The 14,934-nt window shown below is 56.7% G+C and overlaps 1 protein-coding gene across 3 annotated transcripts in view; it reads right to left on the bottom strand.

Annotated features, from left to right (window-relative positions):
• MYO18B (myosin XVIIIB) overlaps positions 1-14,934 on the bottom strand; it is a 53,315-nt gene that overhangs the window by 26,386 nt on the left and 11,995 nt on the right. For all 3 annotated transcript variants that reach the window (XM_058851550.1, XM_058851549.1, XM_058851551.1), the window contains 18 exons: positions 14,372-14,536; positions 13,448-13,538; positions 13,019-13,211; positions 12,300-12,380; positions 11,807-11,954; positions 11,539-11,692; positions 10,685-10,868; positions 9,439-9,631; positions 8,861-8,970; positions 7,190-7,255; positions 5,815-5,943; positions 5,501-5,644; positions 4,247-4,336; positions 2,928-3,047; positions 2,708-2,816; positions 2,001-2,125; positions 839-993; positions 413-536 (listed from right to left, as the gene is read on the bottom strand). In XM_058851550.1, coding sequence (XP_058707533.1) covers positions 413-536; positions 839-993; positions 2,001-2,125; positions 2,708-2,816; positions 2,928-3,047; positions 4,247-4,336; positions 5,501-5,644; positions 5,815-5,943; positions 7,190-7,255; positions 8,861-8,970; positions 9,439-9,631; positions 10,685-10,868; positions 11,539-11,692; positions 11,807-11,954; positions 12,300-12,380; positions 13,019-13,211; positions 13,448-13,538; positions 14,372-14,536 — 2,381 coding nt within the window. The remainder of the gene's footprint in view (positions 1-412; positions 537-838; positions 994-2,000; positions 2,126-2,707; positions 2,817-2,927; positions 3,048-4,246; positions 4,337-5,500; positions 5,645-5,814; positions 5,944-7,189; positions 7,256-8,860; positions 8,971-9,438; positions 9,632-10,684; positions 10,869-11,538; positions 11,693-11,806; positions 11,955-12,299; positions 12,381-13,018; positions 13,212-13,447; positions 13,539-14,371; positions 14,537-14,934) is intronic.

Below are 14,934 nucleotides of genomic sequence, written 5' to 3'. Positions count from 1 at the left end.
GTCCCCCCTGGGTTCCCTGCAGCCCCCACTGCCTGGGGGTGCTGGCAGCAGCCCTGGGGCTTGCCCCCATGCCAGCAGCCACGCTCCTGTAACCACGGTGCAGCACCATCCCACAGGGCACAGACCAGCACCTTCCCCAAGGGGGGATTGGGGGTAGGAATGTGAGGAAGAGCACAAGTGACCCCAGTGAAAATGGGGGTGGCCCTGATCAGCTGAATCATGGGATGGGGATCACTGTAGCAACAGCTCTTCTTCTGGAAGGGGAAAGTTATTTAAACACACTGAACTGTGCTAAGAGAAATTGGAATCAAGTTTCCTGATTGCCTCTGCTCTAATTGCAAAGGTAATTGCTTGGCTCCCAGAGAGGCTCCCAAAACTGGGTACAACACAGCAAAGTGGGCTCTCCTCTTACCTCCAGGCTCTGCTGAAGTTTGCCCATCTCCCAGCGGATGCTGGTGTTCTCCTGGGACAGCTTTTCACGGAGGCTCTTCTCAAAGGCAGATTGTCCCAGGGCCTGGGCTAACTGCAGGTCAAACCTGGAGGGGAACACAGCAAGGTCAGGCTGGACGGGGCTTGGAGCAATCTGGGATAGTGGGAGGAGGATATTCCCCCTCCATGGCAAGGGATGGAACTGGATGAACTTTAAAGGTCCCTTCCAACCCAAACCAGTCTGGGATCAGTGCCAGTCATGCAGCAACGGGGTGGAAAAATAACTCCCAGCAGCTGAAACAGAAGCAAACAGCTCCACCCTTGCAGCAGCTCCTCACTAACCCCAACCCTCCCCATTCCCCATTCCCCGGCACCTCCTCCAGCACCTCCAGCCCTACCCCAGCCTTACTTCTTCTGCCTCTTCTCCAGCTCGTGGCTGCGGCTCTGCTGGTTCTCGGCCAGCACCCGGGCATCCTCCAGCTCGCAGGCCAGGCGCTGGCAGCGCCGCCGCAGCCGCTGTGCCCCGTCCCGCGCCGCCTGGCATGCAGCCTGCGCCTCACCCAGCTGCAGGAGGGGGCACAGACACTGTGGCATGTCCAGGGAGGGACACACGGACCCCCTGGACCCCACAGAAGGTGGACATGTGCACCCCATGGAGGAGGGATCTCATAGACCCCACAGAGGGAGGATGCCCCTGACCCCACAGCACACACCCCCCTGGATAAAAGCCCCACCAGGACTCAGCCTCGCTTCAATCCCCAGAGATTTTTCACTAAACAAGGACAACCTGAGGTGCTGTGACCCCTCCAGTTCCAGGCACCCCCCGAGTGCCTGCAGCATCCCAACCCCTCCTGCTGAGTCAGCAGAGCTGCCCCGGGGCAATGCCTGATCCCGTTTGTCTGCAAAAAGCAGCGTCTGGACTGGAATCCCCAAGGATTCACATTGTGTTTGGGACAGACACAAAGAGCTCTCCCACGACAGGGAATGGAGTCGTTAAGGAATGACTTTAAATAAGCAGAATCTTGCATTAATGAAGCCTGTAATTCCAAACTAACTGAGAGCAAATGGGCTGCTTCGCTTTACCCAAGCTCCTAAGACTCAGCTTCTTTCTTATTACTATTTAATGTACCATGAGAAATCTTTATTTCTTTGTTTTATCCTTATGGGAAGTGACCTGGCTCCCAGGCACTACTCAAGGAGGCTTTTTCCCTCCTCGGGGCAAAGCTTGGGAGCTGACAGCTCCTTCCACCAGCATCCCTTTGTGTGAGAGATGGGGGAGCACAGCCCTGTACAGCTCCTAAAGCCAGAGCAGCACTAAGACCCACCACTAAAAACCCCCTGCCCCTGTTCACACTTGACCAAGGTGGAATTTTGCCATGCAGAAGAGATTTCTGAGGCTCAAACCAGTAGAAAATATCCAGTTTTCCCTGGTCAGTGGGAGCAGCAACAAGAAGCAGGTGCAATGCTGAGCCTCAGCCCTGCAAAGCTCCTGGGAGCTGGGAGAGGAATAGCCCTAGAATAGCCCTGCTCCCTTGGGTGTCCCTGTCCCCTCCTGAGCTGGCAGCACTTGCCTTTTGCTCCAGCCCTGTCCGGGTGCCCAGCTCTGCCTCCAGGCGCTCCTCCAGCTGTGCCAGCCGCTTCCGCAGGAAAACGATCTCGGTCTGGGCACAGTCAAACCTCACCTGCCACTCGTCCTCTGCCAACAAGAGACACCCAGGGGTGCAGGGTGGGTGCTGGGGCCTGGCCAGCCCCTGTGGTCCTGCTGGGGATGCACAAGGCAGTGGCACCAGCACAGAGCTCATGGAGCACGGCTCTGCTTTGTGAGCCCAGGGCTGCCCCACTCACACAGAACACGTGCCCTGCCTCAGGCACAGCATGTGTGCCCATCCCATCCCATCCCATCCCATCCCATCCCATCCCATCCCATCCCATCCCATCCCATCCCAACCCATCCCAACCCACTTGTGTCTCAGCAGCCTCCTCTTCACCCCACACATTTCAGACACACCCAGAGGTGCCAGCATTGCCAGGCAGTGCCAGCAGCACCCTGGGGCACACCACCACCAGCCCCATGACAGAGCCAGAGCTGTGTGACCGAGCTGTCACTGCCAGCTCCCACTGGATGAGCAGTGCAGGGTGACAGAACACTCTGGAGTGGCCAAGGGCTGAAGAGTGGCACTGACTGGGAGGGGGGACAAGCCTCTGCTCTCTTCTCTGTGGCCCCACAGGTCAGGCTGGATGCCCAGAGCATGCACTGCCTCTGGAGGGACATCCCTACCTCCTCCAGAGCCGCTTATCTTCATCTCACGCAGCTGCACCAGCTGCTGGGCCTCTTCCAGCTGCTTCTCCACCGACTCCAGTTTCTTCTGCACTTGGTCATGTTTGCTCTGGGGAAGGGAGGAAGGGGGCAGCTCTACCCGGCTCTGGGGCACTCAGGAGGGCTGTGTCAGGGGGTGGCACGGCTGCTGTCACTGCACAGGGGCTCAGGGCTCTGGTACCTGCAGCTCCTGCAGCTCGCGGGTGCCCCGCAGCCGCTCCGCCCGCTCCCCATCCAGGGCCTGGCAGGTGACATCGCCCTTGTAGCGCTCATCCGACAGCTCTGTGGTCAGGTCGATGATCTGGGGGAGCAGGAGGTCAATGTGGGCATGGCTGGGGGCGGTTCTGCCATCCCACATCCATCCAGAGTCCTGACAGCTCTGCCTGTTCTTGGGAGCACACACCAGCGCTGGGCAGTGTCAGCAGTGGGAGCCCAGCGCCTGTGCCTGCACTGCAGGCAGGGCTCATCACACCTCTCCATTGCCCTCCTGCATTGCATCACATTTCCTTTGGAACCAGGAGCGGGTGAATGAAGGGGAGGATTATTAATCCAGAAAATCAATTCCATTTTCCGCAGAGCAGACGGGCACGTGGTGCTTCCTGCTCAGCCATTCCAGTGAGGGGCTGCAGAGGCAGCGGGCCCACAGGAGAACACAGCATTCCAACACTCCTTTCCTGTGTCTGACAGCATTTTAAGGCACCTCACATTGTGCAGGCACCAGCTCCTTAGGGAGTCCCACAGGTTGAAGCTAGTAAGCAAATCCCACAGGATTTCTCTCCCTGGGCAGACGGTGTTTTCCGAGGTCTGCTCTGAGGCAGCTGCTTTGCTCAGCATTCCCAAGGAGCTTAAACTAAATCATCTTTACCCCCAGTGATGAGGAGGATCCTGGCCTTGGGGGCTGTTGCCTCCATTAGGCAGAGCTGCAGCCTAGACCCAGCTCAGCCCTGCTGCAGCCAAGGGAGCTGGGAAAACCCAGGGTATTTATAGAAACCTTGGGAGCTCCTTCTCCTCATGATGCTTGGCAAAATCCCAGGCACATCACAAGGAGCTGCGCATCCAAGAGCAGAACCCACAGAGGACCAGCAGCCAGCTGGGAACATGGAATCCCAGCATGGTTTGGGCTGGAAAGGACCTTAAAGCTCATCCAGTCCCACCCCCTGCCATGGGCAGGGACACCTTCCACCAGCCCAGGCTGCTCCAAGCCCTGTCCAACCTTGGATACTTTCAGGGATGGGGCAGCCACAGCTGCTCTGGGCAGCCTGGAGTGATGCCAGCCTGGAATTCTGCAGCTGGACACTGCAGCCTGTCCAGAGAACCATCCCTGGCAGCTGCCCCTGCCCATGGCTCCTCCTGCTCTGATGGAACTGGTGCTCCCGCCCCATCAGCTCCTTTCCCAACCTGGCCAAATAGGGCTGTGGCAGAGGTTTTGGGGTCTGTCTCAGATGTTTTGGGGGCTGTACCAGAGGTTCTGGGGCTGTACCAGAGGTTCTGGGGCTGTACCTTGCTCTCCAGACTCTCTGTAGTCAGTCTGAGCTCGCTGCACGCCTGCTCGGATTTTTCCAGCTTCCTTCTCAGCGCCGCCAGCTCCTCCTAGGGAAGATTGGAAAAAAACACATGCAGAGAGTTCCAGCATCCTCGGTTTATTTATGAAAACCTTGTTTTCTGTTCAAAATAAGTGGAAGAGACATAGCTGCCTTATTAATAAAATTTACCAGGCAACTTTGAAGGCTGCTCACTGCAAATTGCCGGGACTACAGCTCCTGACATGAATTCCATCGGAGGGAATGTCAGCTTTGGTGTGTGTAGAGCATGTTTTATGAGAGAGCAGCAAACCTCAAAAGCCTGGGATGAACAGCCAGGGGCCTAGATCATGCCCAGGGAGCATCCCAGGGCCCTGGCAGGTATCAGAGCACGGTGCAAAGGCACGGTGTTGGCTGTGATTCCTTCCCAGGCAGCAGGAGCTGCTCCATGCAGCCTTGTCCCGCTTTGATGTCCAACACTGAGCAGCAGCAGAACGTGCAGAGTCGTGATAAAAACAGAGGTTAACAGATGATGGGGCCTGATGGATCCCAGGTGGGTTTGGAGACAAAAACAGAGGCTTGAGCAGCTTTTATTTCATCTGAGCCAGCCTGAAAACATCTTGTTACAACCTCGCTAAGGAAAGAGGGGGAGCAGGACTCCAGGGAAGATGGAGTAGGAATTTAGCATGGGTCTCAGAGGGTGCAGAGGAGTGAAAGGAGCCTTTCCTGGGACAAAAAATGTCCATTAGCATCTCCCATCACCCACAGCAACACAGGTGGATGCCAGAACAGCACTGGGAACAGCACAGAGTGGAGTCCTCTCTGTCACAGACATGTTTGAATGCTCATCTTCCACCACAGGCTGATGAGCCCATCCCCAGGGGTTTGGCTCAGAGGGGACAGCCCCTGGAGCTTGCAGAGGGCACAAGGAGGGCAGTGGGGGAACCCTGGGATGGGGTTTGACTGTGGGGACATGGTGTGTTTGCTACTTTCCCTCTAAGCAACAAGTCACTTGTCCCACCACAGCAGAACATGTGACACTGGGCTAAGAACAGATGGCAACTTCTGGATGGTAGGAAAAACATTTTTGCCTGGGCAGAAGTGACTTCCAAATTGACCAATCCACCAGTGCAGAGCCCCTAAAGCACCCTGACCCGTCCTGGTGGACAGATGGATGTCACCCATCCCAATCCATCCCATTCCATCCCATCCCAGCCCAGCCCTTGGCACTCACTTCCTTAGCACGGAGCTGCTCCTCGGCGAGGTTAACGCTGAGCAGGGGCCGCACGTGGCTCAGCAGCTGCCACCAGGGCCAGTGCCTGACTGTCTGGAACACCAGCAGGTTCTTCTGGATGCAGCGGATGGCGAGGCGCTGGATCTGGGGGGACACAGAAGCTCAGGGATGGCAGCACAGCACCTCATGGCTGCAGGGAAAAGCTGGGATCCTTCAAAGGAGCTCAAAAGAGCTGTTATTTGGGTGCTGTGGGCCATATCCCAGCAGCACTGACCTGGGTGGGCTCAGGTATCCCCAACCCACAGGATGGGTACCTTCAATCTCTTGAACTTTTGGCGGCTGAGGAAGCCCTTGCAGGCAGCTTGGAGCAGAGTCATCTTCTGGGCTATCAGCTTGTCCCGCTGCTTCTCCAGCCTGGACATGACCCCTGGCTTCAGGAACACCTGGCAGCAAGGAATAGGTTACAGACCCCAGGTTGGGGCTGAAACCTCCCCCTCCTCCTGCTTGGAAGAGGCATCGACCATCACAAGGTGCAATTCCTCAAAATTTTCCCATGGGATGCTGCCCGTTCCCCCCACTGTGGGGATGGATGGATGGATGGATGGATGGATGGATGGATGGATGGATGGATACCTCCACTGACAGTAGATTCTGACAGGTGACACACAGGTAACAGCAACGATGTATTACAATAACAAAACCAAAATAAACCAGATTGTTTTCTTTCTCTGAACTGGTCAGAAACACCTCAGAAATGACACAGATTTGCTGTGTCAAACCCAGACTGGTATCGATCTCTGAGTGTCTGAAGTGTCTTTGGGTCACTCCTGGGAGAAGCTCTTGGAATCCAGGATCAGGAGCTCCCAACCATTGGCATAGCCCAGCTTTAATAACCCCTGAGCGATACGGGCGAGGCCGGGGCTGTGCTGAGAGAGCTGCATTTTAACCATGGCAAATTGAATCAAAGCACAATCCCACGGAAAGCGGCTCTCCGGAGCTGATGCCATGATTGCTCCACCACCCATTCGATTGCCTCATTAATGTCTGAATTAACTCCCCAGCCCCGTGAGTTTCGCAGCTGGTACAAAATCAATGCTCAAAGCGACGGCAAAGCGAACTCGTCCCTAACGAAATGTGACCGGGGCTGCCACCGTGCTATTGATTAAGAACGAGGGTTCCAGAGAGGAGATAATTACACACTGCACACTGCAGGATAAAAGAAAGTCATTTTGCTCCACAGAACCGTTCCATGAATTCTTTCTTTGCAAACTCTGGAGCTGAAGGCAAACGCGTACGTGAAATTAATTAATTCTTTGAGACATCACACTGAAGTTCAAATGTTGTTGCTGCCACAGTTCCTGCTCGGCAGCAAACCCACGAGCTGCCCAAGCCCCCTTCACTCCCAGGAGACATCAATGGTAATTAGGAACATAAATACCACCAGGGCTTGGCTGGATTTTGGTAATTAGGTACAGGATTTACCCTGCGTACTGCTTTCAGATGAGAATTAGAAGCCTTTTGCTCTGATATTTAACGAGCCTCAGTTTCCCAGCCCACCTGGTGCCACACGCAGCAGTGAAGGAGAGCCTTTCTTCCCAGTTTGGGGAACTTTGGACTGCTGGGGTACCTGGCATGGGGCTGTGCCCACACACACCAGAGCAACAGGGAAGCAGGGCATGGTCATCATACCTGGGTGCGTCCTATGGCAACGCTCTTCTTCTCCAGATCCAGCGCCTGGAACAGCTCCTCGATAGCCTATGGAGAAGGGGCACATCATGGGACTGCTCAGGAAACACCCACACCCTGCTATGAGCTGCTGAAGTGGGGTGCAGAGACCCTCAGTCCTCATGGGCACCCAGTAAGGGTTCATCCAGCTCTGCCCTCCTTTCCTCCTCCCCTTGCCAAAGCACAGCTGCCCAGCGCCAAGTCCCAGTGCAAGGACTTTCCTCCCCCGAGGCTTTCAGCAGAATGGGGAGTACAGATCTGCAGCTGCAGGCAAGACTTTTCTCCTTCTGCTGCCATCCCTGGTCTGGCAGAGCCTTGGTGCACAGGCAGGAGGTGACACAGGGGACAGTGCCTGTCCCAGCACCATCCTCCATGCCCACCTCACTGACAGCTCATCCCACAGAGCCAAAAACAGCTGAGCTCTTCCCTGAACCCACCAGCACAGCACAGAACTCCTGGAGGATTCAAGCAAGGAGAAGCCTGAACTCAATTACTCCAAGCTTTGTAGCAGCCAGCAACACCAGCCATTCCCCTGGGGCACCCACGCTGTCTGGACGGATGGGTGGTTTGACAGCCCCAGGGCTACAGAAATTGTAACAAAATCCGCTGCTAATATCTCACTCCACACAACATCATCCAGCAGCCTCACACAGCTCCTCCCTGAAGGACAAACCCACAGAAGGAATATTCCACCACAGACCCAGGAGCAGCAGAATTGCACCCCTGGCCTCACCGGTGCAAGGAGGGGAAGAAAGACAGCAGGAAACGAGGATATGGATCACAGAGCCTGAAACACCGTGCCAGGGTGAGGAAGCACCAGTGCTGTGGCTGTGGCTGTGCCTGCTCTGGTGGCACTGCTGGGACTGGTGTAGGGTTGTGCAGGACAGCCCCATCCCAGCACAAGCACAGGGCCAGCTCTTGCTGCACTGTCCCCTCACAGCTGACGAGCCTCTCACCTGCTCTGGGTTAATGCCATGTCCCGGGAAGCATTTCCCAGCTAACAAACCCTCGTGGCAGCAAGCTCCGGGGAGGATGGGATTTTCCAAATCCCCTGCTTACATGCTGCTGACAAGGCACCCTCTGCCTCCGACAGCATTTCATAGCAATATTGACCTTTCCCAATTGTCAGACTTGTCTTATTAAATCCCGAGGTCTTAACTGCCTTTGCCCGTGCTGGCTGCAGTTTGCACAACACAGCACGTGCCCAGCTTTAATTCAGCTCCTCTCAGCTCTTCGTGGCTCATCCATAGCCTTATTCCAGGCATGGCTTTGCGCTGGTTTTGCTACAGATTTACTAGAAAACAAATAAAACTGGCACAGGTCCAGATTCCTTCCTGAGCTCTTTTGGCTTTCAGCATCATGGGGTGAGGTGAGGTGAGGAGTCAGCCCGGGCTGCAGGTGATGCCCAGAGCACAGAAGATTCCACAGTGGAATCTCTCTTGGGTCCCTGGGAATGTTGCCTGGCTTGTCCTCAGTCCCAGGTTTTGCGTGAGCCAGGGAGAAGGATTGTTCTGCTGGGCCAACAGTAACACACACATCTTGCCCTCAGTTGGAGCCCTGTCCTGCTGGGATAGCTCTGGCATCATCCCAGTCCCACTGGGGGTCTCAGCTCGTGCCCCCCAGCCCAGCACACACCTTGCTCTCATCTGGCACCTCGTAGGCAGAGCTGTGCTTCTTCATCACCTCCGGAGCCAGCACCTGGAAGCGCCTGCGGAACTGGGTGAGGAGCAGTCGATCCGAGTACCCTGGGGGACAGAGGGGTGTTGGGGGCTGCACCAGCCCCAGGGCACTGGCACGCTGGGGAGGGACCTGCTGGGCCATCCTGTGCACAGCAAAGGCCACTGGGGACATGGGGAGCTGCCATGAGAGAGAAAGCCCTGCAGTGAGGGCAGGGAGAGGGCACCAAGATGAGTTTGAGGTGGCCAGATGCCAGCCCAGCACCTCGTGTCACACAGGACATGCCCCTGGGACTCCTGCACAGCTCCCTCTCCCCATGGCGTGGGCTGTGGTTGTGGCCACAGAGCTCAGGCACAAGAGGGGCTCAGAACCCCTGCAAAGAGCAGGAATAAAAATTGAGGAGAATTTCTGAGTGGGGAATTTCAGAAGGAGGGGATTCCTTGCCTGCTGGTGAGACACAGGTAATGAGCAAAGGCTGGAAGGGACAGGGAACAGCAGGTGGGATGGGCACGGGCCAGGGCAGGGTCTGGACATACCAACACGGTGGAGGCGCAGGGCATCCAGGAGCTGGGTCCCCTCCAGCTGTGTCCTCAGGGCCACCATATCCAGCTGTGGGGCTGCATCCGGCGGCGCCGGGGGCCGAGGAACTGGCCCTTCCTGGCCCATCCCTGGCAGGAGGCAGTGGACAAAGTGCAGCTGGGACCGTCGGAGAAGGTTGGTGAGGGCATCCTGGAGGGCAGCAGAGGTCAGAGGGGATGGAGGGTACAAAGGGTCAGCACGTGATGGCAGTGGGAGATGCTCCCTGTGCACCTGCAGGGTGTCTGGGCAGGTGGAGGAGCCAGCTCTGAGTTGGGAACAGCATCAGTCAGAGGGGTGAAGGCAGGTGGTGAGCAGGACCCTTCCTCCTAATGCCCCATGTGTTCAGGAGATGGCCAGAAAATTCACCAGGATTCATAGAATCATGGAATGGCTTGGATTGCAAGGATTAAAGATCAACATGGTTGAGGGATGCTGGGGAGGGGGTTTGCCAGGGAAGACCCCAAAACGGGCTGGTCATGGAATCAGCAGAGCCTGAGCCTCATCTCCCCAAGAGAGTTTGGACACTTAATTCAGTGTGAGAGCAGCAGGAGCCTGGCACGTGCCCAACACCAAGGGCCGGTTACTGTCTGAGCACTTAAGAGGATTAAAGCAGTGAGGTGTTTGTGTAATCTGAGTGTGATCTGTGTGTGATCTGAGTGTGATCTGTTTGTGATCTGAGTGCGATCCATGTGTGTGATCTGTGTGACCCGTGTGTGATCTGTGTGTGATCAGTGTGTGATCCGTGTGTGATCCGTGTGTGATCCGTGTGTGACCCGTGTGTGATCCGTGTGTGATCCTTGTGTGATCTGTGTGTGATCCATGTGTGATCCGTGTGTGACCCGTGTGTGACCCGTGTGTGATCCGTGTGTGATCCGTGTGTGATCCGTGTGTGACCCGTGTGTGACCCGTGTGTGATCTGTGTGATCCGTGTGTGACCCGTGTGTGATCCGTGTGTGACCCGTGTGTGACCCGTGTGTGATCCGTGTGTGATCCATGCCTGATCTCCTTGCCGGGGTGGCTCTCCCTGTGTGACAGCCTGGCTGGCCGGGCCAGCGCAGCACTCTCGATGGCCACAGCCCCAGTGGGGACAGGCCAGTGCTGGGTGTAATCTCCGGGCTGAGGGAGTGTGCCCAAGGCAGGGTCCCAGCCTGGGGTCCCGGTGCTCTGTGCCACAACCTCACAACCCCCCCACCCCGCACTCACCGCCTGCAGCTTGATCTGGGCGCACACCGACCTCTTCCTCAGGGCGGCCAAGCTGCTGGCGAAGGTTTTCCTGAGGCAGGCGTTGCGGTGCAGGGCGGCCTGGGAGCGGCCCTCCAGGCCGGCCAGGCCGCGGCAGGACAGCGGAGCCCCGGCCCGCGGCCTCAGCAGCTCCCGAACCGCGGCCCTGCCGGGACACACACACACACACGGCCCGCTCAGCTTCCCAGCTTCATACCCAGAGCCCCAAATTCCAAACTGATGCCGCTCTGTGGGGTGGAGCGGGATGCTGGGACACCCCCACCCACTCCACCCTCTGTGGTCTGAGCGTGGAGATGGTCGCTGCTGTTAAAGCTTCGCTGGGTTGAAGCCCAAACCAAATGAGACAGGAGTATGCAAGAGGAAGGTTAAAATCCCCCTGTGTGCACAGACACCTGCAGCACTTCAGTTCCCTTTCAATTCCAATTCAGTTTGCAAGGCTGCTCCAAGCAGTGGGGAAACCTGGGCAGCTGCTGGTGAAGCCTCACAGCTCTGACTTGTGCTGGACCCCCACGGGCAGGGACACCTTCCACCAGCCCAGGCTGCTCCAAGCCCTGTCTGACCTGGCCTTGGATAATTCCAGGCATGGGACAGCCACAGCTTCTCTGTGCCAGGGCCTCACCACCCTCACAGCCATGAAATTCTCCCCAAAATCCCACCTAACACTGCCCTCTGGCAGTGATAAACCATTCCCCCTTGTTCACACAAGGGATGCTCCACAACAGCCTCTGTCTCTGTCTCTGGAGCTGGGCCATCCTCAACCCCGTTCCACGGGCACAGGGGTCCCCTGCAGCACTGTGACACCTCGTGGCACTTACACTGTGGAATTCTGCAGCACCTGGATGGCATTCTGGGCCGAGAGGTTGAACTTGGCCTTGCTGACCCAGCCTGTGAGGTCGTAGCGCACGGGGGCTGTGCCCAGCTGGTGGCAGATCTCGAAGTGCAGCGTCTGCTCACACCTGCGCAGGTGCCCTGTGGCGGTGACAGCACCCCAGGAACAGCCCAGAGAAAAGCCCAGTGAGGGGTTTAATCATCTGCATCTCCCAAACTCCCAAAAGCTGGGCAGCCAAGCCAAGCCCAACTCACCCTCCTGGTCTGGTCCCTTGGTGGCGAAGTAGGAGCAGAGGCGCTCGAAGGCAGTGCCATCCCCAGAGCCTGGGATCAGCACCTCCTCATCCAGGATCCACAGCAGCCCCCGGCGAGCGGCCCCGGCGCTGCCCGGGAGCACCTGCGGCTGCCGAGGGACACGAGGGCTCCAGCCACAGCCACGTCAGCCTGCTCTGCTCCCTCCAGCCTGCTCCCACTGCCCAGCTGTGCCCCCTACCCCAGAGCAGACCCTCCCCACATCACCCTCAGCAGTGACAGTGTCCCAGAGGAGCCCATCGCCCCAGGCTGGAAGGGGTGATGGAGAGCTTGGTCAGGGAGGGCCCGTCTATTTTAAACAGCCAAAAAGGTCCTGGTGGATGCTGTGCCCCACCCCTGCAACAGCTCAGATTGTTCTGGGATGCTCCATGAGGTCCAGCTCTGCCTCTGGAGCCCTCACTGCTCAGAGGAGCAGGATGCAGAGGGGACAGGGTACCTGGGAGCAGCTCAGGTCAATGATGGACAGCGTGGCCAGTGGAGAGCGCTCTGGAAGATCAAAAGACACCTCAACATTTTCCTGGAAAACATCATTTAAAAGTTTGTTTCAGTCATGGGATGGCATCTGGAAGTCTTCATCACTAGGGAAGGGCACATCTATCCTTACTCGATGATGTGTGTGTTAAAGCCTAGGAATTCAGCTATTTTCCCCAGGCTAGAGGCATTATGGTAACTCCTTCAAGCCTATAATAAGTTCATCTCTGCCTGTAGGTTTCTCAGCAGCTTATTTCTGCAATAATTTATCATTTTCCTTTCTATTTGCTATTATTCATCACCTGAGGAAAAAGTCAGCTGTGCCAAGAGAAGGGCATAAATTCTCCTGAGCTGGAGCAAGTATGTAATAGAATTCCAGACTGGTTTGGGGTGGGAGGGACCTTAAAATCATCTCATCCCAACCCCCCTGCCATGGCAGTTTCCAGAGAGATGCCAAGAGAGCATCTCTGGCACATCAGAAATAGCCAAGAGGATTCAGAACTGAGGCAGGGGGTGAAGAGGGAGGCAGCTCCATGCAGGACCCCCCCCCCCAGTTCTGCTGCAGCCCTCCCAGTAAAGCCCATGAGGTACTCACTCACACCAGAGCAGGACACAGGGACCCTTGGGGACAAAGGCAGCCCCACTCCCAGGTGCTGGGAGCTGCTCCCAGCCCCTGCTCCTCACCTCTCTGTACCTCTCCATCTCCCTCAGGAAGGTTTTCTCATAGAAGAGCCCCTGCAGCCTCTCCTGGACGTAGTTGTGGCACAGCTCCTCGAAGGTGGCCGCCCGCTCGCTCCGCTGCTGCCGCGGGCTCTGGAAGCCAGGGCTGTCCACCACGGCGATGGAGGCCATGGAGAGGTGCTGGGAGGAGAAGGACCTGGGGAGAGCCACACACACCACCAGGATTTACCCACGGGCAGCAGAGCGCCAGCCGGGCCCTCGTGGTGCCCGTGCCGCAGGGGCGCAGGACACAGGTGTGCCAAGTGCCAGCACCGTCTCCACATAAAGTTTGTCACACAACTGCCTGTTTTCCCAGCAGGAATCAGTCACCTGCTCCATGCCCTGGAGAAGGGGCTGCCACCCCCAGCCCAGTGCCCAGCAGCTCTTTGGTACCTGTTGATGAGCGAGACCACGGCGGCAAAGAGCTCCTCGTAGAGCCCCGAGGCCATTCCCTGCACGCACTCCGCTCCTGTCATCTTCGGCTCTGGCACAGGGAAGGGGAGAACAGGACACAGGGAAGGGAAGAACAGGCAACACCGTTATTTCCAGCCAACTTCAGCCTGCTCAGAGCTGAGGTGGGACCCAAAATTCCCTGGATTGTGGCTCAGGAGAACCCACATGGCTCCACAGCATCGCTCCTGCACATCCCCTCTCCTGCCTTCAGCTCCTCTCCTGCCCCAAGTGGGTTTATTGCCATGTCAAAGGCCACTTCCTCAGGCTCTTGCTTCTACCATTTTATTATTTTTCAAATTAATTTTAGTTATTTTAAAGATAACTTTCGGGGCTTAGCTGGAACTCCACTGCTGAGCATCGTGGAATCATCAAGGTTGGAAAAGATCATCAAGTCCAACTTTTAAGGAGTGTGGGAGGGCTGACCTGAAATCCAGGCAACATCTCACCCTCCCACCTCACACATGCTGGATCTGCCTCCACAAATTAGATCCATACAATAATTTAAGGTTTATGGTGGCTCAGCAGCACAATCCCTGATCCAGATCTCCTTGCAGGTGCTTGGAGCACAAGACCAGCCCAGCTCCAATTCTGGAGTTTGGGGATTTCCCCCATTTTTCCAGGCAGAGCTCTCACAGCACTTGAGCCACATCACTTATCTGAATTCACCTGATTTCACGTGTCCCTGAGGAGGGTCAGGCAGGGGCAGCGAGGGGAGCAGAGGGCAGCGACGCGACAGAGCACAGTTAATGATTGTATTAATATTAACACACTTAACTGGGCGCCACAGACTAAGAAGAACAAGACAATTTCTCTCACCATTCCCTCTCCCCCTGGAAATAAAGGGAAAATGGGGCATCCCGGTACCTGGCTGGCTCTCCTCTGCTTGGGGCTGGCCCCGGGCTGTCACCTGTGCCAGGATGTGCCTCAGGTGGTGCTTGAAGACGGCGGTGCTGAGCTCCTCCACGTCGCAGCCCAGCACCTCGGCAGCACGGCTGGCACTCTCAAACCTCAGGAACTGCTTCCTGCCAACTGGGGAGAGGCACAGGGGGCTCAGCCAGGGCCAGCCCTGCCTCAGCATCACCAAAACACTCCCACACCCTCCCTCACACACCCCCAAAATCAAAATGGTCCAAGGTGAGCCAGGGACCAGGTGGGCCACACAGCATCAGTGTTTCAGGCTCTTCAGCCGAGCAAAGCAGCAGATGTGCTGGTGGGAGCTGATGGGATTAGGAAGCAATCCCTCGAAATCCGGGATCGCCTTTCAGGGTCCCAGCAGGGTTTGCTGTCCCTCCAGCCGGGAGCAGCAGTTCCTCCCCACCAGCACACATCGCTCACATCTGGTGATAACGACTCCAGCTTAATGATTAAAATCAATAGGGGAGTAATCTGCAGGATTAATCCTTTTACAAACCCAGAGCAGAAAGGTG

This window comes from Poecile atricapillus, chromosome 16, assembly GCF_030490865.1.
Source record: "Poecile atricapillus isolate bPoeAtr1 chromosome 16, bPoeAtr1.hap1, whole genome shotgun sequence".
In the NCBI taxonomy this organism is placed as follows: Eukaryota; Metazoa; Chordata; class Aves; order Passeriformes; family Paridae; genus Poecile; species Poecile atricapillus.
The sequence above is the reverse complement of the archived record's forward strand: the minus strand, read 5'-3'. Positions and strand labels throughout refer to the sequence as shown.